This window comes from Ambystoma mexicanum, chromosome 4q (assembly GCF_040938575.1).
Source record: "Ambystoma mexicanum isolate Mex_15411 chromosome 4q, UKY_AmexF1_1, whole genome shotgun sequence".
Classification (NCBI taxonomy): Eukaryota; Metazoa; Chordata; class Amphibia; order Caudata; family Ambystomatidae; genus Ambystoma; species Ambystoma mexicanum.
In genome coordinates, this window is record NC_090928.1 from 102,009,761 (window position 1) to 102,035,866 (window position 26,106).

Below are 26,106 nucleotides of genomic sequence, written 5' to 3' on the forward strand. Positions count from 1 at the left end.
TACAATCACGAGAAGTCAACCATTATGTGGCTAATACTGAAGATCTCATCACCATTTGCTGGGAAACACAGTGTTTCTAAGGTTACCAGGTTTGAACAACACAGCCCCGGGCCATAGCTCCCCCAAAAAGATTTTCATATTTTACCCATTGGCCGGTGAGATTCACCTATTCTCTGCTCTCTTGTAATTTCTGATGGAGACATTCCATTTTACATTTATTTTCAATTTGCGAATGCTTACCTTTTATAGATTCTGCCACACAATCTGGGAATCACGCTTCAAGTACAGAAACCCAGTTCACCACACAATTTGGTCGAGGAAACCACTTGGTTTACCCTTAGTATCCACAAAAAGGTCAGCATTCTATCCCACCGTCTCTCTTAAACTTACAGAGTCTACCCTAGCCAATCATGAGTCAAACAACCACAAACTGATTTGATTCTATCTCACTTTGACTAGTTGACACAATAGCTATTAATCCTTGTAGAATGAATACATACTTACCATTTATTATCCAACAATTATAGAATAGTAGCAGACTGTGATTAATTAAAAAATCAACAAAAGACCTTAACTAGATCTGGTGCTAATAACCACTTGACAGTTTGATAATGAAATGCTCAAACCATGAAACCATTTACAAGAGCACAGGCATAGAATCTTCATGGATGCGTTTCTTATAGGTTATGTACAAATGTGCATTTTATCATGACAATACTATTTGCTACTCAATATCAACAACGGTTGTTTATAAATTGAATAAGAACATATGTTAGAATAATGTAAATCGCAGTTGTCTAATCAAGTTCATTTCTTTAAATGTTTTTCTTTGTAGAATGATTTGAAAATACTTCTTGCCCCTGATGAAGAGTTAAACACTTGAAACGCGTTGGGTCATTTGAAAAATACATTTTTTTCTCTTGCCTCCTACACAACAACTTCTTCAGCAGATTGGCGACTTCTACTTATTTTGTAAAAATTGTTTGTACAATTTAAAAATAATAATAAATAAATAATAAAATGTCTTTACATTGTCAATTGAATAATTATTGTGACAAGCTATGTCTGGTCAAAATAACACAAATGTTTGAAAATACAATTTAACCTATTTGCCATACCGATTCCCCTTGTATTGGAAACAAAATACTTTCAGGCTTAGGCCATGGATAGTGTGCAGGGGATGCGGGTTCCCCAATAGGGAACTTTTCCTGTGTTTGCTCCTTCCCCAGCCTAGATGTCAAGGCTGAGACTTTCTCCCCCGCACCTTGAATTCTCGCAAAATTAAGACCTTAGGCTCCAAACCATACCACTTAAAATAATAAAAAATAAATACATAAGCAAACATCTAACAAAGGTGTGCTGTTGTGTTCACTTCTTGCTTAGTTCCATTTTGAGCAATGGAATCTTATGGGATGGTCTACTTGAGTATCCTCCATGATAATAGACAAATTGGGGAGGGCTAGATTACATTGTATTAGGTCATGGTCGCTCTTGGCGTTGCATCACTTTAAATCTAGTTATCTATTGCCAAGAGGACACGTCCAATGGAATATTGTTGCTAGTCATTAATTGTGTTCATCATTAGCCCTTGCACTTCATTGATTGAATTTATTAGCTATTTAAACATTTTAAATGGAGTTGATCGCTTTTCTTCTTTTATGCATTGTTTGCATTTGTAACTGCCTCGCGCCACCTAAATTTGAAATTGAGTTGACCAGTGAGAACTTCGCCCTTTTAGCTGTTGATTTTTGCTTCAGTGCTCATTGCGGCTTGGAACTACATTTCTCAGTTTTCCTGTAGTTCCAGCACGCATTTTTCCAGCCCTCAGGCGCGTTCACGCCTGCACGTTTGTAACAAGCCGGTTTGTGCAGGGATTGCGAGGGTTGCCCCTCCTATTTCAACTTTCTCCGACATCATAACATCAGTAAGCTCCTAATATATGCCTTTTTCCTTTCAGAGATGTTCTACAATTATTATAAATTCACACCATGTCTGCTACCATGATAACACATTCACAAGCAAAACAAGGCTGCAATTTCAGAACAATTTCCTGGGTTGGGTCTGAACACTGCCTCTAGTAACGTCACCAATATTCCTGGTCCCTAAAAGTAAGGATCCTAAGATTAATGTGGGTACTCCTGCCTTAACTCCAACTAAACCAATACCTGCTGAAATAAGCATAGTACAGGATGATTTCCTACCAGAGCATCTAACTAAGCTAGTTGTTACTAATACACCCACAGCTGCACCAAAACGGACAGCCTCTTCAGGATGCCTCTTGGCACGCATATGATTATCATACTGACTCTGCCTCCAACCTATCAATGCCACCTGACATTAATCCAAGTGCTGACCATACCCTAAGACACTGTTCATTATGGTAATCCTGCACCATGCGTCTCCTAAATACTCTGTCAGCCTGTTCACACGACACCAAACTCTCCGACTATATCTTTATAAATAAACCATATTGGACAAAGAAGAGGCGGAGTAGCACTTGTCGCTTAAGAACATTTTGACTGCCATCTTGCCCATACTCCACATCAGAGAGGAGGTGAAAATGTGTGTATTAAACTAAAAAAGTTCATCATAATGTCTCTTTGACCATAATCCTCCTCAGACCCTACCTATGTTCGAGGAACAACTCCTTGCTCTTCTAAAAGATCTTACTAAAGCCAATTCTCCCGATATTGTGCTGGGCGATTTCAATCTATGGGCTAATGAACACTCTAATAGTAAAGCCTTATCCTTGTTATCTGCACTCAAAATGCTTGGCTTCTCCCAAAAAAAACTCAACCTCACCAAAGCGGTCATACTCTTGACAGGATTTTGTCTTGTAATTTACCTCACAGTCACACTTCCACTCACACATGCCTTTGGTCTGATCACTCAGTTTGTTTCAAGACCTCACTACCCGCAGCCCCACTGAGACTTAATAGCAATTTTCGGATTGAGGTTAAATGTAGGAATCTCAAAAAGAATTTGTCCGCAGAATTCACTGCTCTTCCCACGACAAATCTGGACTCCATAGAAACACTTGCTAACTTTTCTGATTTAGCACGCCACCTCTCGAAAGCCATTAAGACCACCATGGAGATACTGGCTCCTGAAAGAATAAAGAAAATTAAAACTGAAACGATAAAACAAATCTTCGTTCTCTGACATCATTAACTCACGAAAAATGAAAAGAGCACTAAAACAGGAATGGAGGAAAAATCCTGGACCTCTTACATTGGGTAAATATAAAAATAAAGCTGCTGTAGCCTATACGCATACCATAATTGAGGCTAAAGCTAAAAACCTCAATTCACATATTAAAGCTAATGAATTATTGAAAATTCTCAAGGAATTTGAGAATCACACCTCATTTCCCATCTATTACTAAAGATTTTATCTGGTGCCACACAATCCAAGATTAATTCATTGCTAAAACCTCTAGCCAGCAAGTGAATATTTCTAAGCAACTGAGTCGTCTTGCCACCAATAGAAAACAGACACCTGTGAAAACTAAGATCCCTCATGCCCCCATCTCATTCATTCCAAAATTTAAATTTCAACTCTGCACGGAGGGAGAAATGAATGATATTATGAGCCTCAAATTTAACACATGCTCATGGGACCCTTGTCCTACAAACATCCTGAAAGACTCCTTAATCGTGACTATTCCATGGATTACTAAGCTTATTAACATGTCCTTCAGTGAAGGCATCGTGCCTACCTCCTTGAAAAACGCTTGGACCACCCCGTTTAAAAAGAACACATTAGATCTATCCATAGCCAAAAACGATCGCCCTATAACCAGTGTGCCATATCTATTAAAAATCCTTGATAGAGTTGCCCATTTACAACTCCAGAATTTTGTGGCAGAGTATAGACTTTTGGGCACTCTGTCAGGTTTCAGGGCTCAGCACAGTACTGAGGCAGCACTATTAGACCTTAAGTCCAACATCTCAAAGATTGGAGAAGGGGGCCATCCGGCTTTGCTTATGTTATTGAACCTTTCTGCAGCATTTGATCTCATACACCACAATCTCCTACATGAGACGCTGCTTAACATCGCAAACTTTCCAGGAAAAGCAGCAGATTGGATTTAATCCTTTTTGAGTTCTAAAATATCAAGAGTAGCTTTTAAGGATGCTGAGGCCACTCCCATCCCCTCTACGTGCAGAGTACCTCAGGGATCTTGTTTATCCCTGACCTTGTTTAATGTATACACCAGACCATTACTTGATCTTCTTGATGACCTGGGTGTCCAATATGCTAATTATGCGGCTGACACCCAAGTCCTCGTCGTGCTATCAGGTTCTTATGTCATTGACCTCAAAAACGTGAAGGGAGTAGTTTCTTAACTGTAACTCCATTTCTCCAGCGTTGGTATCTTTCATGGATTCACATGCTGTGAATATTTCCCCATTGTCAGGCTGGGAAACTTCGGTAACTTTAACTTAACGTTTTCCTATGGCAAACGTGGACACTTTAGTATCCTATAGACATTCTTTTTGGGTGCTTTAGGCCCCACCAATAGGACATCTGGTATAAAAAAGCCCGCACCCCGCAGCTTCCCTTCAGATTTTAACCTCCGAAGTAGAGGTTTGCCTGCAGGGGCGCCCGGCGCGCGCATGTGAATCCATGAAAGATACCATCTCTGGCGAAATTGAGTTACAGGTAAGAAACTACTCCCTTCTCCAGCATTGGATCTTTCATGGATTCACATGCTGTGAATAGATTACATAGCAGTACAACCAATGTGTGGTGGTGCGTCACAGGCAAACCAACAAAAAAAGCATTTTATCACATACATGAGACAAAAAACCCAGCAAGTGATATAGCCAAATAGAAAAAACCCTGTAGCTGCGGGTCCTACCTTACTGAAACAGGCGTTGGAGGACCGCACACCCCACCTGCACATCTTCCACATGTTGCTGCCCCAGACAGTAATGCCTGGTGAAGGTATGGGCACCGCCCAGGAGGCTGCCTGGCAAATGTCCACCAGCGGTATCCCAGACCACAGAGCCGCCGACGACACTGTGGACTGCGTAGAATGAGCCTTTGGAGCAACCCTCAAAGGCTTGCCAGCTTTTGTGTGACAAAACGAAATTGTAGAGGAAACCCAGCGGGGAAAGTCCTTGTTTGGAAATTGACTGCCCCTTGTTGGAAGGCCCAAACGCCACAAACAGCTGTTTTGACTTCCTGAAGTCCTGTGTACGATTCAGATAAAACTTTAGTGCCCTCTTAACGTCCAGAGAATGCAGGGCCTTTTCCGCTGGCGTGGATGCATTAGCAAAGAACGAGGGTAATGCAATAGAGGCAAGTTTGTGAAATGCTGACAGCACTTTCAGGATAAAGTGTGGGTTAGTAGCCAGGAGAACCTTGTCCTTCATAAACTTTAGATAAGGCGGGTCAATGACCAGTGCCTGCAATTCTGACACCCGCCTGTCTGAGGTAATCGCCACTAGAAAAGCCACCTTCCACGAGAGGAACTTCAAGGAAGCCGTCGACATGGATTCAAAAGGAGGTTTCATCAAAGCGGAAAGGACTACATTGAGGCTCCACACGGGTGCAAGCCTCTTCACCGGATGAAATGTTCAAAATAACCCTTTCAGAAAATGTTTCAGCAAGCGATCACTAAACAGAGGAGCAGTATGCCTGCTTTCAAGTGAATCTAGAAATCGCTGCCAAGTGCACCTTAACGGATGACAACGCCAGGCCCCCTTCTGCAAGGTGTAACAAGTACGGGAGAACCTGAGCCGTCCAAAGGCTCAGTCTCAGGATGACCCTCACACAAGGTACAGAATCTCGCCCATTTATGATCATACGCAACATTTGTGGAAGGAGCCCTTGCTGCCTCCAAGATCAGTCGCCACTCCCTGGATATTCCTAGATGACAGAACTCTGAGTGATCAGGAGCCACGCCGCTAGGCTGAGAGACGCCGGATCGTGATGCCACACTCTGCCGTCATCCTGAGATAGGAGATCCGGAACCACTCCCAACCGAACCGGCTCTTCCACCGCCAGATGAAGGAGATCTGAAAACCACATCTGCCTGGACCAGAATAGGGCAACCAGAATCCCCCTGCACTGGTACTTCCGAATCCACTGGATGGTCCTCCGAATGAGTGGAAACGGGGGAAACGCATACGCGAAGAAGCCCGTCCACAGGAACGAAAACGCGCCCCCCCAACCCCAATGACTCTGGATGAGCCCCTTTGCTGGCAAACTCCAGACACTGCTTGTTTTCCCTCGTAGCAAACAGATCTAACGTAGGATGTCCCCATCGCCGGAAGATTCTTGCCACCCGCTGCGCCTTCAGCCTCCACTCGTGCAGCTGATTGGCATCCCTGCTGAGTGCGTCCAGTTTGAACATTCAGAACTCTGGGCAAATGGAAAGCGACAATATTGATCCCCTGAGCCAGAGACCAATGCCAAATGTCCTGCGCCTCCTTTGACAGGACTCTGAACGTGTGCCCCCTGCTTTACTTAAATAGAACATTGTGGTGGTATTGTCTTAACACCCTTGCTGCGGATGCATGGAACAAACAACTTCAGGGCCCAGTGCACCACCCTCAACTCGAGCACATTGATACGCAACGCAGTCTCCAGCCAAGACCATAGACCCCTTACCTGGGATCTGTCAAGGTGCGCGCCCCACCCTAACTGGGAAGCGTCTGCCATGATCGTGAATTGGAACTCCGGCTCCAGCAAGGGCATGCCCTTCACAAGATTGGTCATGCACGTCCACCATTGAAGGGCGTCCACCAAGCCCTCGCCGACCACCAGCTTGTCTGACCATAATCCTCGACTTTACGACCAACTGTCTGCGAGGAACTCCTGCACCGGCCTCATGAACAGGCGGCAATTGGGAAGAAGAGTGATACACGACGCCATGGCCCCCTACAGTGACATGTAACCTCGGACTGAGACCACTGCACCCCCTTTCCACTCGCTTGCCTTGGACCACAACTTTTCCACTCACTCGCTGGAAGGTTTTACCAGATTGTCCAGGGTAAGAAACTGCGCCTCGAGAAACACCAACTCTCTGTAAAGCGTCAAATATGATTTGTCGAAGTTGACGGCAAATCCCAGCCATTGCAAAAGCTGCATGGTTGGCATGAGAGACTCTCGTGCCCTTTCCTGCGACAAACCAATCGCCCAAGTAGGGGTACACACGATGACCCTCCCTCCCTCCAGAGGAAGGCCGCCACCGGGGCCAGACACTTCGTGAACGTGCTGGGGGGGGAGACTTCAGGCCAAACGGGAGGACCAAAACTGATGGTGATCTATCTGACCACAAAACGCAGGAACTTGCGGTGTTTCAGCCTCATAGGGATGTGAAAATAGGCATTCTGCAGATCTAATGATGCCAGGAACTCGCCCGGTTGCACCGAGCGGATGACATCTTGAAGAATGAGCGTCTTCTACTTCAGTCGTTGCAGATTCTTGTTCAACGCCCGAAGATCTAGAATAGGCCTCCACTTGCCGTTGGGTTTTTTCACAACGAAGTACCAGAAATAGACCCCCTGGCCCTGTTCCGCAACCGAAAGTGGTTCTATCGCCCCTTTTTCTAGCATGAAAAACACCTCCTGCCGCAGGATTGGAAGATGCAGCTGCCCCACATGCACTGGCGGAATAGGGACCGGAGGACTCCAGAACTCCAACGAGTGGCCTAGATGCACCGTGTCTAGCACCCAGCGATCTGATGTTATCGGTTGCCACTCACCGACATGGATTGCCACCTGCCCCTCAGTAGATTGTCCATATGGCAGTCATTGTGAAGCTTTTGATTGCCTTCCCTTAGCCGCCGAGGACTGCAAACCTTTTTTTCATTGCGCTTGAAAGTCTCGGCCCTTCTGAGCCGACTGGACTGATCGCTGATGACCTTGAAACGAGAAGCTGGAGCGCCCATAACTTCCATCTCTGGCGGTGGCAAACTGGGCATTCCCTGAGGCTCCACGAAAAGCTCGAAAGGAGTGAAAAAAGCGACCACTTTGCAAGGAACCCAAGGATTTTGCTGTCTCCGTATCCTATTTCATTCCTTTCAGGGACTCATCAATTTTCTCACCGAACAAGTGTTCACCCTCAAAGGGCAGTTCAATGACCTTATATTGGACCTCAGGACGAAAGTCTGTACACTTCAGCCAGGCCTGCCGTCGGAGCACCACCCCATTATTAATTTGCTTAAAACTCAATATTGATGCTGTGGTTGGAGGCCTCCTCCCCCTCTCGAACCAACAGCATTGCCTCCTTTTGGTGTTGCTCCGGGAAAATGTTCAATAATCAGGGCAAGCAGATGCCACATTTCTCGATCATATCTGGCCATAATTACCAAGGAATTTGCAGCCTTCACACTCGTAGCCCCTACCGTCATGAACTTCTTTCCAAAGGCGTCCCGTTTCCTGGCCTCACTGTACGGAGGTGTAACACATTTGTGTTGGCTTCTGGCCTTACGGCTGGCAGCCGCCGAAACCACAGACTGGGGCGCGGGCTGCGACACCAGACATCTAGGGGTAGACTTAGGAGCCTTACATTTATTTTCAAGGTGACCCTTCACCGCCAGTTCTGAAAACGGGTGGCACATTGTGCGCAGGCCCTGGTGCCACACACGTGGTCAAGAATCGGCACCAGGAAGCACTCCTTTGCTTTCCCATATGGTCGAAGAGAAAGTAGTTGTTACGTTCCTCTTCAGGCACCAGCCCAAACTCCAGACACACTTTCGACATGGCGTGGAATGCCTCAATAAAATTCTGGTGGAGATGGTTGTGCCAGACTACGGCGCTGCTCCACCTCAGGGTCTGTGTCCAATGCATAATCCCTCGTCGGCGACGAAGACACTGTTGATAGGGTGTCCCGCAGAGCACTCTCAGGGTCCGATTCAGGTAACGCTCCCTTTTCAGGATGAGACCGTAGAGGGCACAACTCCACTGGCATTGGTAACCGTGCCGGAGGAGACTTCCTAAGTGCCTCACCAGGCAACCCGTCGATAACCGGTACCACTGGACTTGGAGGAGGTGGCAACCTTGCATCCAGTTGCTCCAACAAAGACTGGAGCGTAGATCGCACCTGCAACGACACCAGAGATTGCTGATTAACCAAAGGGTAAACTGGCGGCCCAGCGCCCAACCCACTCAACGGCCTCGCACTCTGCAGACCAAGAGCCGACGGGTCAAACACTGGCTCCTGTTCCTCCTCCAACCCAGAGGAAACAGAAAACATAGCTGGATCCTGCTGCAAAATGTTCTCAGGAAGCATGGACTCAAAGGCGGCGGACTGCCACGCCCCACAACCCTTCTGATTCCATCTGCGACAAAGACAACAGCAGTGGACCACTACCCATCAGACGTGGACGGCGCAGATGACACCAACTGTAGATTGCATCACCACCGTTGACGACTGAATATCCGTCGACGAGCTCGTCGTCGGACCAACAGCCTCCCCTGGCTTCGATTTCATCAGAGACCCAGATTTTTTGGAAGACGAACCGGATCAGTGCTTTGAAGACTCCCGGCTGTACGAAGACTTGTGATGGTCCCTGGACGAGTGCTTCGAAGAAGACTCCTTTGGCTTTGCCAGTTCTTTCTCCGACACCGTAGACGTCTCAGCCCTACAACCAGACCCACTTGGACTTGTCAGGCCGACCATGCTTGGACAACGAAGAGCCACTCGCCCCCTTTCGAAAGATGCGACCTAGACGAAGACTTGCTGCCTTTCCCCACCTCCAAAAAAGGCAACATTGCTCTATGCTTTTTAGCCGGGGGTTCCGCCGACACCGCTCTGATTCTCTGCGGCCTTCTCCGCTCTCCCCAGGCCGAACCCACCTCAGAAGCTGGGTAAGCGCCCTCACTAAGCCAGTGTATGAGCAATCGATTACGGTCTTTCAAGGTCTTCTGCAAAAAACCCCGGCATATCTCGCAGGCATCCGCCAAGTGATAGGGGTAGAGACAGTAAAGACAGTTTATATGACCATCCCCTTCGTACACCTTCAGGCCGCAGGTAGCACAAGGCCGAAAGAGAGACTTCAGGGCTACCGATGACATCCTAGCCCACAAACCAAACGCACGTGCAGAACACGAAGAAACACAAGGTGATCCAACAGTTTGGAGATGGTTAGAATCTGAAGGGAAGCCTCGGGGGCAGGGCTATTTATACCAGGTGTCCTATTGGTGGGGCCTAAAGCACCCAAAAAGAACATCGATAGGACACTAAAGTGTCGAAGTTTTCCATAGGAAAACGCTTAGTTAAAGTTACTGAGGTTTCCCAGCCTGACGACGGGGAAATTTTCACAGCATGTGAATGCATGAAAGATCCAATGCTGGAGAATTACATTTACAATGAAATTCAAACTTGGATGGCTTATAACTCTTTAGCGCTCAACACAGAGAAAACAGATTCTCATTCTTGATACAAGCCCCCGCACCCTCTTGAAGAAGATTAACCCTAGGTACTCCCATCATCCCATCATGTACAATAGTATCCAGGTCAGTAAATCAGTTAAAACTCTGTGTGTCGGATTCCAAGATGGCCACCGACATCAGATAGACTTGTGTCGCCGGCGCTCTGGAACCCATCTGCCTGGAAACGCGGATCCACCACCCCAATCGGGCTAGAGAGAGGTGGAAAAGAAGAGGAAAGGTCACCACACCTGGGGAACATACCGGACGGCACCCCCATAAGCAGCATCCAAGGATTCGAGACCAGGCAAGCAGAAGACAGGAGGCGCGCAGGCCCGGCCCAGAGCCTAGAGGACAAGTCCGAAGCCCATCAAGAAGGCAGAGAGCCAGGACTGCAATCCGAAGCATGGCTCACCTCGGGGCGCACACCATCCAGGACCGGACTCGCTGATCCAAAGGGGTGCGTGCCCCCCGGGAACAACGTACAAGCAATCCAAAAGGAGGAAGCAAGGAAGGACCAACAACGGCACGCACACCACTGAGCCAGAGGTTAGGACCAGAGGCGCAGGGAGCATTCACTCGCCCCCTGTCGGCCCCCAAGGCAGCGTCGATCGAAGCGGAGGAGGAGCAGAAGGAACCTAGTCCAGGGGAACACGGGCCTCCCAACGGAATCTAGGAAGCAAAGGCATCCAATCCTCACCCGTGAACGGAAGGAGGCCACATAAGGGCAGCCCCCAAACCCTACAACAAAGGGAAAGACACAGCCGGGTAGGAAGACCGGCACCCGGTAAACCCAACAATAGGCCTGGAAGGCGGAAACCGAGCCTTCCAAGCAAATCCGCCTCTCCTCCAGAATTTGACATTAACAGCTAGCGGCAAAAGGGTTGACACATCAAAGAGGCCCAGGAAACAGGGCTCGTTAATCTAAAACTAGCCACTAGAAGAACCCATTAACGATAGAGAAGCATTAATTGTGCACAATGGCAAAACTGAAGAACAGAGCGGCCACACTAGGAGGGAGTAAGGGCTTCTGGTCACCTGCTAAGAACTGAGGGGCCGCCCGGAGGGGAGGGGAGATGGGACCCTCCTTCGCAGACAAAATCCGATACCTCCACCTACCACACAAGAACGGAGCACGATGAACTTAGACCCAGAACAAAGGGGTCCAAAGAAAATATAGGCCAGGGCCTAGCCTCAATCGCACAGATAAATAACAAGCGACTCCATACCAGGCCCCGCAATCATGGCGGCCAAAAATAAGATCAGGTCGAATAAAAGCAGGCTGCCGCAGGTGGACACCTCTGGCCCTCTCATAACGATGTGGGCGAATAAAGACACCAGTGAAGAGCGCAGGAGACAAGAAGGGGCCATAGGCCAGGACCCACCTGATGAACCAGGACCAGCAGCACAAATTTCCCGCCAAGACCTACACGGGGAGGTGCTCTCCCTGCAAACCACACTGGCAAGGACATTTCAGGACCCATTTCAATTAATAAGAATGGATATAAAATCAGGCGGTGGCTGAAATTAAGCAGGAGATAGGCCAGCTGGGAGAGAGAACTGATCTCGTAGAAAAAAGCCTACAGGAGTTGGGCAGAGAGACAATGGAGATACTGGAATAAGCAATCGAGAGACTGGACACAAAAAGGCGGGACATAGAGATCAGAATGGAAGACTTGGAAAATGGGTCCCGAAGGATTAACATTAGGCTGAAGTTGCTGCTGGAAACGGTGTCAGACAGAGACTTGAAGGAGACAATCCAGGAAATATATGCGGATCTGCTGGGGGAGGCTACCCCAGACAAGATCGAGCTGGACAGGGTGCATAGAGTCGGCCGCCTCAATAGGAATCAGAACGGCAGACCCAGAGACGTCCTAGCTGCTTTTACGAGATCGGCACAAAAAGATGCGGTCCTGAGGGCAGAAAGGCAGAAAGAACCGATACTGTATAATGGTCAACAGATTGAGTTATGCCAAGACTTGTCCAATAGCACCCTACTCAAACGACGTCAGATGGTGTAACGCTCACCTGGTTCCCACGGAGGCGCGGGCGTGGTCTGGACGGCAGTGGCCTCTTCGAAGGAGATGTTCAGCACCCTGAAGATGGAGTGGGCTGGGTTCCCAAATCCGGCTTGTCTGGCTCGGATGAATACCCTTCTGTGAGCGAAAAGGAAGGGTTAATACTCTGCGGGTTTTGTGTTGATCTCCCTTTTCCCCTTCTCACCCTCCTTGCAACCCTTCTGTAATTCCCTGTGGAGACTCACCTTAGGGATTGAAAAGGCGAGCTCTCTATCCTGCTTCTGATGCAGGGGCGCGTTGGGATGTAGTTACGTCACTGGATAGTAAGTTCGAGTTTGCTTGTCTGTTTCGGTAAGTACCGTAAATGTTTATGGCAAGCTTGAGTCTAAACTGTTCCTCTTCTCTTTTGCAGGTAATGGAAGACTCCGGGCTGAGGGCGGTTTCCGTCGAAAACCAGATTTTCAGGTGAGTTTTGGTGTAGGCCCACTACTGTCTTTTCCTGTCTCTTTTTCCTTAGGGGCCGGAGTTCGAGAATGCCGAAGAAATGGAGCCGGTACGAAGCAGAAGCTGAGTCCGACCTGTAAGCAGATAAGTTTAAAATAGTTCGTTTGCTACGGTTCTTGCATTCACTAATGTGATGTTTGCTTTTTCCCCATAGGGGCCGGGGTGCTGAAATGCCCAAGGAATGGCATCGACCCGAAGGTAAGAAGAATTAGCTTGGTGGGTAAGTGCTTCTTGGTTATTTTCCCCTTCTCACCTTGCTTTCTTCTCTTCGTCTCCCCGTAGGTGCTGGAATGCTGCAGGAGATCCGGATGGGCGTCGCAGAGCCGAAGGCACACGTGCAGGTAAGAGAAGTGCGCAGAGATGTATGCGAAGCGGTGAGTATTTAAAATGATGTCTTTTTGCAGGAACGTTGGCGCGCTGAATCCGGAATGCAGCTTTAACAGATAAGGTTTGTTTTTTCACCTGTTTCTTCTTCCCTTTTCTATCCTTAGGTGTTTCCAGGATGCTGGCAGGCGTGGTCGAGGACTGGAGCAGGAGCAGGCACGGTGAGCGTCCAGCTGCTATGAGCAGAACAACGCGAAGCGTGGTTTGCTGTCTGGGCATGGCTTAAATAGCCTTTCAAGTAGTCCCAGGTAAGTATCCTTCCACTGAAGGTATGTATCCTGCCACCAGCCATACCCGTGTGGTTAAGTAGTTCCTTTTTCATCTGGAAGTTGTAGAATGATCTGCCAGGTAAGGAAATTGCAGCATGGTCTGCCAGGTAAGTTTGCACCAAACACATTTTCTTCCATATCTTGTATGAGTCTGGCGCCGATGGTGCCAGGACTGTTATCCCTTATGAGCCTGACGCCAACGGCGCCAGGACTGAGTCCAAAGAGCCCCTATCTGGGGTGGCTGGGACTTCCCTAGTATACATGTTGCCTGCCTCTGAGGGTGCCGGGCCCCGTCTGGCTCCTTGGAGGTAGGCATCATGACAGATGGGCTCAGTAATTGTGAAACTCAAAGAGCAAGGGATCAAGTTTAAGTGGACCTTCCCATTCGGACTGCTATTCGAGTGGGCCGGCACGCAGAGGAGGATAACTACGCTGCAAGGGGCGGACATCCTGCACAACGAGCTGGAACAAGACCAGGGGACGGCCAGACCAGAGAAATCGCCGGGAGCAGGAAGGGGGATGAGACCTAGACCGTGGGAATGGTCAGTCGAGGGGAGAAGGAGACCTGCACCACGGGGCCCCAGCGGGAAGGAAAGGGGCAAAGAGACAGCTGCAAAAGAGAGGGTGGAGACCGATGGGGAATAACCTGGAGTGAGTATCAGATAAACGGGGTGGTGGACAGAAAGGTGCACAAAGAGGGTTAGATGGGTGAGGGGCAAACATCATGGGATCGGTAAGGGCGATGATGCCCGAGAGGAGGGGGGAGGCGGGAAGACCCACGGACAGGGATTTCAGGGATGGGGCGGAGGGGGGAAGAGAGGGAAAGGGGAGGAAAAGGTGCCTATCAGGAAACAAAGCGGATAATGATATTCATAGCCAGGGTCCAAGATCGAGACAATGGACGAAGAGAAATAGTTGAGGGGACACACGGAGAGGGGAAGGACGACAAATTCCCATTCAAGTGGGTAACGCATAATGTTAGGGGTCTTAATTCCCAGCTCAAGAGAAAAGAGCTATTCACGAAAAGAGAGAAACCTGACCACCTGGGGTTACAAGAGACGCATTTACTTCACAAGGACCAGAGTCGGCTTAAGCTAAGGGGATTTGACCAAATACTCCAAGCAGCAGAGGCGACAACATCTGGGGGGGAGGGTGGCCTTGGCTATCAGAAATACAGCAAACTTCAGGGTTGATGAGACGTCAAGGGACAAAGAAGGCAGGTATGGAATAGTAAAAGGCAAAATGGGAGATGGGTGATACACGACAGCGTTTATCTATGCACCCAATTCAGGGCAGGAAACGTTCCTGCAGGGCATTCTAGGGAAACTAGAGGAGCAAGCACGGGGGCAAATAAATATAATGGGAGACCTGAACATAGCCTGGGATAGAGCCAGGAAACAAAAATACGGGAGGGAGAGCTGTGGCCTCGCCAGAACTGAGGGAGAGAATGTCCAGCATGGGAATAAGAGACGTGTGGAGGGAAGTAAAAGGAATGCAGAGGGATATACCTTCCTTTCAGAAGTCCATGGACGCAATCAAGAATAGACTATATATGGGTCTCAGCGAACCTGGTGGGTAGGGTTAAGGAAATAGAGGTAGGCCCCAAGGGAATAGCCCCATGGGAATAGGAGACCATAAAAAAATATCAATGCAACTGGAACTGGGAAATAGGAGGAGGGAAGTATGGGGTTGGAAATACCTGGAATACCTATTGAGGGACCCCATAGCTAGAGAAGAGATGGAGGGAAAGATGAGACTTCTTTGAGAGTAACAAAAGGGGGTACATGGGGGAAGACACCAGATGGGACGCGTTTAAAGCCACAATGATGGGGGAAATCTTAGCAGCCAAAGCACAAAGACATAACTAGCTCCAGGCCTTGGAGATACAGTTGGAGGCAGAGGTAGAAGGGGTGAGGAAAAAGGTGGCGGAGACACCCAACAGAAACAACCAGAGTGAATATATAAGGGCAATAGGTCAATTAGGGATCCTGCGGACTAAAAAAGCGGAGGGGGCCCACTCTATGTAAGACCAAAATACTACGTGAAAGCAAACGAGGCTGACGCCCTACTGGCGCGTCTCCTTCGGGGGGCGATGTCGAGAAATATAATCACGGCTCTGAAAACAGACAGGTGAAAGAATCACACAAATGGAGGACATCCAGGAAAGCATGGTCAAATTCTATGAGACGCTATACACGTCACCGATTTCCCCAGGCCCAGGTACAGGAGGAGTTTCTGAAAAAAATAGGGCTACAGGAAATAAGCAGGGAAGCCCAGAATACCATACACCAAAAGATAACCAAGGACGAGGTGAGGGGGGTCATTGGAAAACTGCCCTCGGGCAAGGCACCAGGCCCCAAAGGCTATACAGCGTCCTTTTATAAAAACTTTTGCTGGGTTATTAGTACCACAACGGACCCACCTCTTCAACTCCTTCAAAGATAGAGGTCAAATAGCTACTTCCATGAAAGAAGCAAAAATCACCCTGATATTGAAACCAGCCAAGGTTCCCATGGAAAGATAGTCCTATAGACCAATAGCGCTCATTAATGTGGACACTAAAATCTAAACAAAAATTCTGGACATTGGACTACAGGGGCTTCTACCGGACTTGATACATCAGGACCAGGCAGGATTTATTACAGGCAGGCAAACAGCAGATAACATAAGGAGGGTGGCACATCTCCTAGAAAAAGTGGACAAAACAAACACCCCAGCGGTCCTATTATCACTAGAGGCCTAAAAAGCGTTCGACAGGGTGGAGTGGTCGTTCCTCTTCAGACCATGTAAAGGATGGGGCTCGGCGGTGCCTATCTGCAAATGGTAAAGGCAAATTATGAGGGCCCCCAAGCACGGATAGTAGTGAACGGCATTACATCACGACTTTTCAATTTACAAAAGGGATACAATACAGGGTTGCCCCCCCATCGCCGCTTCTGTATGCAATTTACCTGGAACCCTTACTTCAAGCTATACGAGATACAGATGAAATCCTGGGTATCCCATTTGGAGGCAGACAGCACAAAGTGGCGGCTTTCGCCGATGACATGCTGCTCACCCTCACCAGCCCCTCCGAATCAAGTAGGGCGAGTAGGTTACTACTAGAGAAATACAGGGAGTCGTCGGGGCTACGCATTAATATGGGCAAATCCGAACTAATGAACCCGACACTGGGGAAAGAGGCGAGAGAAAAGCTAAAAAGAACATCGCCATTTGCCTGTATGCCAGGGGGGGAAAATCACATATTTGGGTGTAAAGATAACGCCAGCACTCACAGGATGGTATGCGGCAAACTATCCTCCACTTGTGAGGGGTATTAAGAAGGGCCGCCTTAGGTGGCGGAATCTCAGAATTTCCTGGCTTGGGAGACTGGCGGCAATAAAAATGGTCATGCTCCCACGGATACCTTTCCTGTTCCAGGCTATCCCCGAAGTAGTCCCGGCGAGCTTCTTCAGGGAGCTTCAAACCATAACAAATGAGTTCATATGAGAGGGAAAAAGAGTAAGGGTGAGTAGGCACCAACTTACAGCCCCGCGGGAAGATGGGGGACTAGCCATACCCAATTTCAGACAATATTATGAGGCAACCCAACTAAGGGTAATTAGGGAATGGCTCCATGAGGGGGGAAGAGAAACATTGGGTCAAAATGGAGAGGGCAGTAATGAAGCATGACTTAAGGGAGGTCTTTTGGCTACCAAAGCAACAACGACCAAAACACATGTATGAAAGCTCCATCACCAAACTAGTTGCGGATAGCGGATAACTTGGATAGGCTGGTAAAACAAAGGGAAATCACAACGTTTCCGTTCCCCTTCAAACCCCTATTTAACAAAGAATTCACGCCTGTCATGGAGAGGGGTGCATTCAGGAAATGGCAGGACGGGGGCTGGCAGAGGATGCGAGACATGTTGATAGGGGAGGAGATTAGCGCCTTCACAGACTGTAAAAGGGACTTCGCACTGGGGGAAGGGGAGAGAATGTGGTATTCCCCAACTGTGCCACTGGCTCCTACATCCCATGAACAAAGAAGCGGCCACCAGCTCACCAACCTCTCTCGAGAAATTCCTTATGACAAATGATGGCTCTAGAGGGCTAATTTCACAGCTATACAAGATAATGGACGGGGCTACCCAGAGGCACAACTGGGCTAACATGGGAAGATGGAACGAATACTGGGTAGGCACATAGAGAAGAGGGAATGGGAGAAACTATGGAGGAAAATCCCAAAACTAGCGAGAGACTTCCAAACTCGGGAAGCTTGGTACAAAATTCTCTACGGGTGGCACTACACTTGAGCTCGCTTACATAGGATATACCCAGAAACATCGGGGGACTGTTGGAGAGGTTGTGGGAAAGAGGGCACAGCAGAACATATATGGTGGAGGTGCCCAAAAATAGAGCCGTTCTGGAAAGAAATTCGACAAGCGCAGGAACAGGCATTCGGAAAAAGGGGGAAGTAGGCCCCCGGAATGGACTCTATTGGGCCTTAGGAACGAGGAAGCGGCAGGGGAATCAGGAGCCAGAGAAAGAGCAAAAGTGATGCTCACTATAACAGGTATGACAGTTATCGCTCAGAGGTGGAAAAGCTCAAATATACCAACGTTCCAGGAGTTGTTGCGAAAAGCTTGGGAGATGGTCGGAATGAAATGGGCTACATACGCTATGAACAATGCAATGCAGAACTTCGCAAGTGAGTGGGTGTCACGCTCACCTGATTCCCACGGAGGCGCAGGACTCTGAAGATGGACAGGAAGGGGCCCCTCTACTCTGGCTTCTCTGGCTCGCAGGAATATTCCCCTGTGCGTGAAAAGGGAGTATTACCTACTGACGGAATAATGCTCAAGCCTCCCACTCCCTTCCAACCCTCCACGATACCCTTCCACGATTCCCCGTGAAGTCTCACCTTAGGGTCTGGAAGGATGAGTTCTCCATCCTGCTTCTGATGCAGGGGCGCGTTGAAACCCAGTTACTTCACTGGATTGAGGTTTGATGGGAGTTCAAAATAAGCTTGACTATTCAGGTAAGGCGCTGTAAGAGTTCTGTTGCAAGTTCAAAAGTTCAAGCTTAATAATGTTCATTGTCTTATTGCAGCAAGCGCTAATGCTTATGTCTTTTTCCCCTTAGGGGCCGGGGTTCGGAATGCCGGAGTTATGGCGCCGACCCGAAGTGAAACGTGCAGTTCCAGTAAATGACAGGTAAGTTCTGGATGAGCGTTCAGGTAATGTCTTTGCATTCGCTCATTCAATGTCTGTCTTTTTTCCCCATAGGGGCCGGGGTCCGGAATGCCCGGAAGCGGCAGGACCGGAAATGAAATGGGAATGACCCAACAGGTAAGTTGTAGAAGGAAACTGAGCTTTTCCTATTCCCTTCCTTCTCTCACCTTGTTTTCTTGTCCTTTTCTCTCTAGGCTCTGGGAAGTGGGTGCGGATCCGGATGATCGCTGCTGAAGATGGAGGCGCCCAGGAAAGGTGAGTGAAATGCAGCGCTGCAGCGATCGAAGCGAAATGCTTTTAAAATGATGTCTTCCCTTTCAGGATCGCCGGTGTGATGTCTCCGTGATGCAGCTTTAGCAGGTAAGGTCTTCTTTCTCACCAATTCTCTCTTATCTCCCTTTGCAGGTGACCCAGGATGCTGACAGGCGTGGCTGAAGTCCAGATGCAGGAGCTGACACGGTGAGCGTCCAGCTGCGAGGAGCAGAACGCCGCGAAGCGTGAGTTGCTGATCGGGCGTGGTTTAAATAGCTTTGGAAGAAGTTCCAGGTATGTATCCTTCCCCGACCACACCCAGGCGGAAAGTAGTCCCACAGGTAAAGTAGTTCCATTCAGGCCTCAAGAGGGCCTGGATGTAGCAGCATGGTCTGCCTCAGGTAAGTGCACATTAAAACACTTGAACACATGTCTTGCTTTATGAGCCTGGCGCCTAAGGCGCCAGGACAGGGGTCCAACATGAGCCTGGCGTCTAAGGCGCCAGGACTGTGTCCAAAGGGCCCCAGCTTGGGCCCGCTGGCACTTCCCTGGGGGGAATGATGCCTGCCTCTGGGGTTGCTGGGTCGGACCTGGCTCCTTGGAGGTAGGCATCATGACAGTGGGGTGAAATCTTGACCTTCCTCAGGGAAGATTACAGGATCGGATGGCGCCCACAACGCCTTAGAATTTTGGACCTACACTGATCCCCTGGAGATAAAACGAGTTAAAAATGAACAAAAAAAAACCTGAGGAGGCACTGTGGTTGGGGGGCTAGGGGGGAGGTTGAGGAGTGTTGGGGTTGCTTTGTTGGTTAAAAAACATAATAAAAAGAAGTTTTAAAAAACTCCGTCATATTGGACTCTGAACTCTCCATGAAACATGTTTCAAGTGTACACTCATGTTGTGGATATATTATCAAGTTACTGTATCAAATCAAGCCATACCTCTGCATTAAAACCAGGTCTCTTCTGGCCACGGCCCTAATCAATTTGCGGTTTGATTATTCTAATAGCCTGCTTATCAGCATCTCGCAATCTAATCTCTCTCGCCTGCAAACACAAAATGGGGCCATCAGGGCAATATACAGTCTTGCCAAGAATGATCATATATCTAAATACAGAAAAAAGTTACATTGGCTTCCGGTCAAACAAAGATTTAGACATAAGATACTCTCCCTGACACAAATGCCAGAATGCCGCTGCTCCACTTTATCTTGAAAGAGCCACCTCTCATGTTCAACCAACCAGAGCCTTGTGCTCCAATAAATCTCACTCAGTATATCAACCTAGCTTTCGCCCAAAAAGGTTGAGGCACTTGCTTTTAGTTTTGTGCTCCCCAGTAACGGAATGCACTCCCTTCTGCTTGCAAACTATCATCCTCACTTCCGGTCTTTAAAAAGGCCATCAAAACACTGCTCTTTAACTCTGCTGATTAGGATTCTAATTTTTCTTTCCTGCCTGATTTGCTTCCGATATCTCGGTCCCTTTTGTCTTGGCTTGCACTCTGAGGCCCATGGGCGTGTAGCGCATTGAAGAACTAAAATAATTAAATAAATACAATATAATCAATAAGTGAAACTTTGAATTGGGTTCTATGAATTGGATGTGCTGGAGGATCCTCAATCCACATACCATTGTATGCCCTTAGCCCCAAAGAAAATACAAATGAGACCACCATTTCAGAATTTTGCTCGATAGTACGGGGGTCGGGGGTTTCTACTGATGGAGGGGATCCTCCATAACGCATCTTAATTTTTACTTAGGTCATCTAGACCTCCATATGGTTCCAATTGTAATTTTAAATCCCCCAATAGGATAATCCAATTGAAATTATGTTGACAACTCACATAAAGATAGGAGTTCTTTTTCAAATGTATCGATTGGACCAACATCTGGCCTTAAATACACAATAACTAAAAGGAAAGTGAAATTACATGGCAATTGTAATATAAGAGTCAATATGTCGGGTAAGTCTACTTCTAGTCCAGTGCATTTAGGGTTCTGGCAAATTTTTATCCAAATCAATAAACCTCCTAAAAGTCTGCCTGTTGCGCCCTTCGTTGCTACAATGTTAAATATTTCATATCCCTCCCTCGAATTCTAATCTCCATGTTTCCAGTAAGCAAATAAAATCAAAACCACTAACATACTCCTGCCAATCAATGTCTTCTAGCTTACTGCGTAGACCCTATATATTCCATGAGAGAAAATAGATCCCATTCATGGGGCACCGTCACGAATACTGCAATCCATATTTAGGACAAGGGGCACCTCGAGTCAGTCAAGCTCAATAAGGTTTATTTTAGGGGTCAGCCTCTAAAAGGTTGGTGCAGGTACACTACTGGGTTTGTAGGGCCAGGAGTTATAATGGAAGTGCAAGGCATTGCAATCAGAGGAAATTGCTGGATTTGGATGGATGGACTGAATGACCAAACTATTTCTCAGGAGTCAGTGGGAATAAAGGCCCTTCGCTGAATAACCTTTGTCTTGCGCAAGCCACACAGACACTAAAGTTGAGATACATTTCTGCGAGACAAATTGAAGAATAAAGGTAAGAATTATGGAAATGAAAGTTCTCTAAGACCTTCCAGATTTTGAGCTTACAGATTCGGGCAAGAATATCATAACTTGGCACAGGAAGCCAAACCCTGTGCCTCCTTTTGAGACATTGACTTGAGATCAACTATTTAGACAATTTGTAAACACAGTTCTGCATTTGGTGCTACCGAACAACCCACACCCCCAAATGGGAACAACTGGTGTATATTGCAAATTAGCTTTTGCAAAGAGAACTACTATTATATGGCTTGCCGCAACATTAACCTCAGCTAACCTTTGGCTCGATAAGTTATGTTACATAAAGAGGCTCTAAGGAGATGGTAAGTTTATCTGGGGCTTTGACTCGGAATGCACATACTAACCAAAATCCCAGGAACAGACCAAAAAAGTTACAATGTAGAAGCACAGAGTAACTGGGTGGTTGCCAAAATGCTTGAATGGATGATCCCTCGGATTGTGAGCAGAGTTTCTCCTCGGCTCAAAATCTTACACAGAGAGGGAATGCACAATTACCTTGTTCAATACTTGGACACGTACCTGAAGCACAAAGAGGACCAATCGACCCAATCGACTAAGGGCCTGTGGAGATATGCAGCTTACTATGGTGTCAAAAGATAGTGGAGCCTCTAAAACCAGATGGGCGCCCTGCAGTGCTTTGTTCATCTTGATCAAGTGTGAGTCACTGGCTTACTCCCGGATGTCTGATACCCTGTAGTAGTGACCTGAGGGGAGAGCCTGCAGCTATGAGGCGAGGATAAAGCAATACATGCACTGGTAACCAAAAAGACCAGCAGGCATGGGCTTACTAAGTATAAGCATTACAACTGTGAGGCATTGAGTTTTACAAACAATGTTGGTAGCTGAGAAAAGGCATCCTCAACCATTGCTAGAGAAGAATTTCATTGTTTGGGTTTCTCTGGACCCACTTTGTGGGTCAGCTGAAGCTTTTACTTATGCCCCTAGTTTTTCTTTTATAAGGTTATGGCCGGAGGGGTTGCAATGAAGTTTCCCTGCCACTGCACCCCTCTTTGTGCTGCCCTTTAGCTCACATAATAATTTAGCATTTATATAGCGCTACGAACCCTCAGGCATCTGAGCGCTGCTTATTATTACCCACGGTGTGTGGTGCTCATTTATCGACCTTGGAAGGATGAAAGGCTGAGTTTGGCCCTGCCGGGATTCGAACCTGCGTCAGCATGCTCTGCACGGATGTCAAAACGAGTGCTCTACTTGCTGTGCTATCGGACCAGCTATAATGGCCACCAGGGCAGGGGTGCTTTGTAAGCACCCCATTATCACCCCACAGGTGTGTTGGATGTGGGATGGTGACAGCTGTAATTTAGTTTTAGCTTCACCAGGGGTGCAAGTCATTTTTCCTCCATTAATAGCCCAAGGCACTTATATAGTAGCCAGTAGTATACTAATGAATTTGGTACCAACCACTGTGTTTTGTGCCATCCTCTGTGTGGACCACAAGTCAAGCCATAAATGGCCATTGTGCGGGTATGGGCTCCCCTAGTTAGCCTGGTTGTGTGCCCCAGACATGATCCGGAGGCCCTGGTTTTGCCATATCTGTTGGATTCTGGATCCTTTGTCCTTACTCTGGGTTTCTTCTAAGGCTACTGGAATCCCATCCTGGGCCTTTTCACAGCCACCCCTCCTGCAAACCCCCCAGCCCCTTAATCCTACTTGCTAGTTGCACTGCCTTTTAGATCTTGATACAGTTTTCTGCCTATTGCTTTGCTGCCTCCCTAAGAAACCCTTCTAGACCAAAGTGTCTTGAGGTTACGAGTATCCCTGGCCTGGATGAGTGGTGGGTTGCCACTGCTCAGACTCTGCTCTGTCTTGAGCCGCCTGGGTAACAACCTTCAATTGTTCCAATCATGGGGCCCTTCTTTGTTGCCTGGCTAACCCTTCTTGCCCATTGAGCTGACCAGATTTCTATGGTTTTATTCTTCAGTCTTCCCGATGACTTTTCCATCACTGTTGCTTCCGCCTGGTAGGTCATCTTCCTGGATACTTCGGTTATTCCTCCTTTCATCAGTCAGGGTCTTTTGATGAGGGTTAAAGTCCTGGGATATACGGATCTCTCTTCCAGCTCTGTAAAAGAAGCCCTGTACTTACTGGGTTCTGCCTCTGTTCCTGAGCAGAATTGACGTGAGTACTTGTCCCAGGTTCCTGATATTCCTTGGAATAGTTGTCAGGGGCCACCATGTTCTAGAGTAAACCAGTGTTTGCTGACTCCCCACCATAGAATACCATCAACTTGCATTGGTGTTCTCTCCACTATGTATGTCTTCATCCCTCTCTAATGGCTGGGGTCTGAAAACTGTAACTAAAGCACCATTTGCGTGGCAGACATTTTCTTTACACATTTTGTTTACACTTTACATCAAATCTATAAGTCATGCGCTTACCACGACAGTGTTTTCACTCATTGTACTGCTCCTTTGTACCTTGGTGGTTTGGAAGGGGTGCTAATGGCAATAACACGACTCAACGGCCATACAAGCTTAAGCAAACTATCCTCGAAAAGCAGAATTACTGCTTAAATGGGGCATGCAAATGAAGCCATACAAATATAAACAAACGCACAACATAATAAACAGCAAATAGGTTCCACTAGACACCCTACTAAGATCCACGTGCATACTTAACAGAACTTTGATATCATAATTAGTGTGGCACCTTTGGCTTACCTCCTGAATGCAAATTGGAATCAAAACCGCATACAATCCAAGAGATCAGCTTTGCTAATTTCCATTGGCCCACGTCTATATTTCTGTTTGCTGCTCGATTCTCAGTTTATCAACTTCCTTTTGCACTATTTATGTATATATGCGCACTCTACACTATGTGTATCAATTTTAGGATACGTTCTTATATAAAACATTGGCCTAAATAATGTGCACGTAGCGCAAATCACTTGTCAGCTAAATCACGTCATAAAAAGAAAAGCTTTCTTCAACTGCTGTGTCCAGACTATCGTTAATTAAGATTGTAACAATATTTGTATTTATCAATTGCAGCGCAAGACAGAAAATACAGCCACAATCTTCTAAATATGGGTCACCTGGCAAAAGTTCCACTTTCCAGGCCTAAAAATGTAAGAAATCCACAATTTCTAGCTATTCATGTGGTGAGCTGGTATTCATTCCATGTGGAGACTTTGTATGCCTAGTCAGTAGATTGCAAATTGAAATGTTTACCCCAGCTCTTCTTCGCCTTGATGTATTTAGTCACTGTATGATGCAATCAAGACTATTCTAGGGCAGTGCAGCTGCCCCCTATCAATTTCACTATTCTGCCCTTTGCATTTGCAGTGAAATAAGCATGATGCTTCAAAACCACTTGCACCTAGACACTCACCTTGCTGATGCCTAGCTCACAGATAAACTTCCACACTTCATGGGAGGATGCAAATGAACTATTTCTCTGGATCATGGGATTCTGTTTGCTCTCTCGAGCAGCTTCTGCCTGAAAGAAATGTCAAAGGAATTAAACTGGTTATACATCTCTGTACTTTAAGCCATGAAGTTACCCGCATTCAGAATATGTGGGATGCACTGCTCAGTGATCAACAAAGTACAACATTAAAGTTACTTGTAGTGAAAGCATTATAATGCACATTTCTACTAGTAACAACAACACACAAGACAAAAGTCCCTACTCTTCAAAGACCATCTCGGCAATCGCCGATCACTACACTACTACTTCTCCACCTCTGGAGCTCTCCCCGCACACTTGCTTTTAACCTCACTCCCCCCTCCAGTGCATTCCCTACATTCCCTAAGCACAGTGGTCTTTTTCTATGTAGCTAGGCTTGCACTTTATAACGTCCCTTACATAAGACCAAGTGGCCTCCTTTTCACCCTCCATCCCACTTGATTTGACTACCAATGTTCTTTTTACATTGGATCTTAATGCACACTGTTCCTGCATTAGCCTTTGGACCCTGCAACCGTCAACCAGCAGCGACTAACAAAGTAAGCAAGGTTGGGAACAGCCATTACTGCTCCCCATTAAAAAACTGTCCTACCGATTTAATTACCTACAAGCTTGCAAACTGCCGCTCATTTATATGTGAGCCATATCTCACATCTAGGTAGATTGTGTTAATCAGACTTGTCTCAATTCTTGAAAAATTCCCTTAGTCAGCCATCTCGCGATTCCTGCAATATTGTGTTGGTTAACCATATCTCAATTCTTGCCATATTGTGTTAGCCATATCTCACAGCAAGGTAGATTGAGTTAGCCATACCTCACCTCCTGCCGGACTATTAGCCAACCATTTCTCGCATTTGGGAACATTGTCTTGATAAATTCACAATTTCTAGCTGTTCCTGCATTTACTGTCGTGCCCCCATTTTAGGTACGGATAGCCCATTTCTAAGGGTTACTGCTTTTACTATTGTGCACTCATTTTTAGCTCTTCTCCCGCTAGGTGTCACACATCTGAACATCACTCCATTCATGGCTGTTCACCCATTCTGGTCCAGCTGTCTCAACTCTATCCCAAGTTC

At 47.2% G+C, this 26,106-nt stretch overlaps 1 protein-coding gene across 1 annotated transcript in view; it reads right to left on the reverse strand.

The window, feature by feature from the left end:
- The window catches only part of POLR3F (RNA polymerase III subunit F), a 349,333-nt gene that overhangs the window by 146,673 nt on the left and 176,554 nt on the right, over window positions 1-26,106 (reverse strand). Inside the window, exon 7 of the mRNA XM_069607539.1 lies at window positions 24,953-25,060. Within this exon, the coding sequence (XP_069463640.1) occupies window positions 24,953-25,060 (108 nt within the window). The remainder of the gene's footprint in view (window positions 1-24,952; window positions 25,061-26,106) is intronic.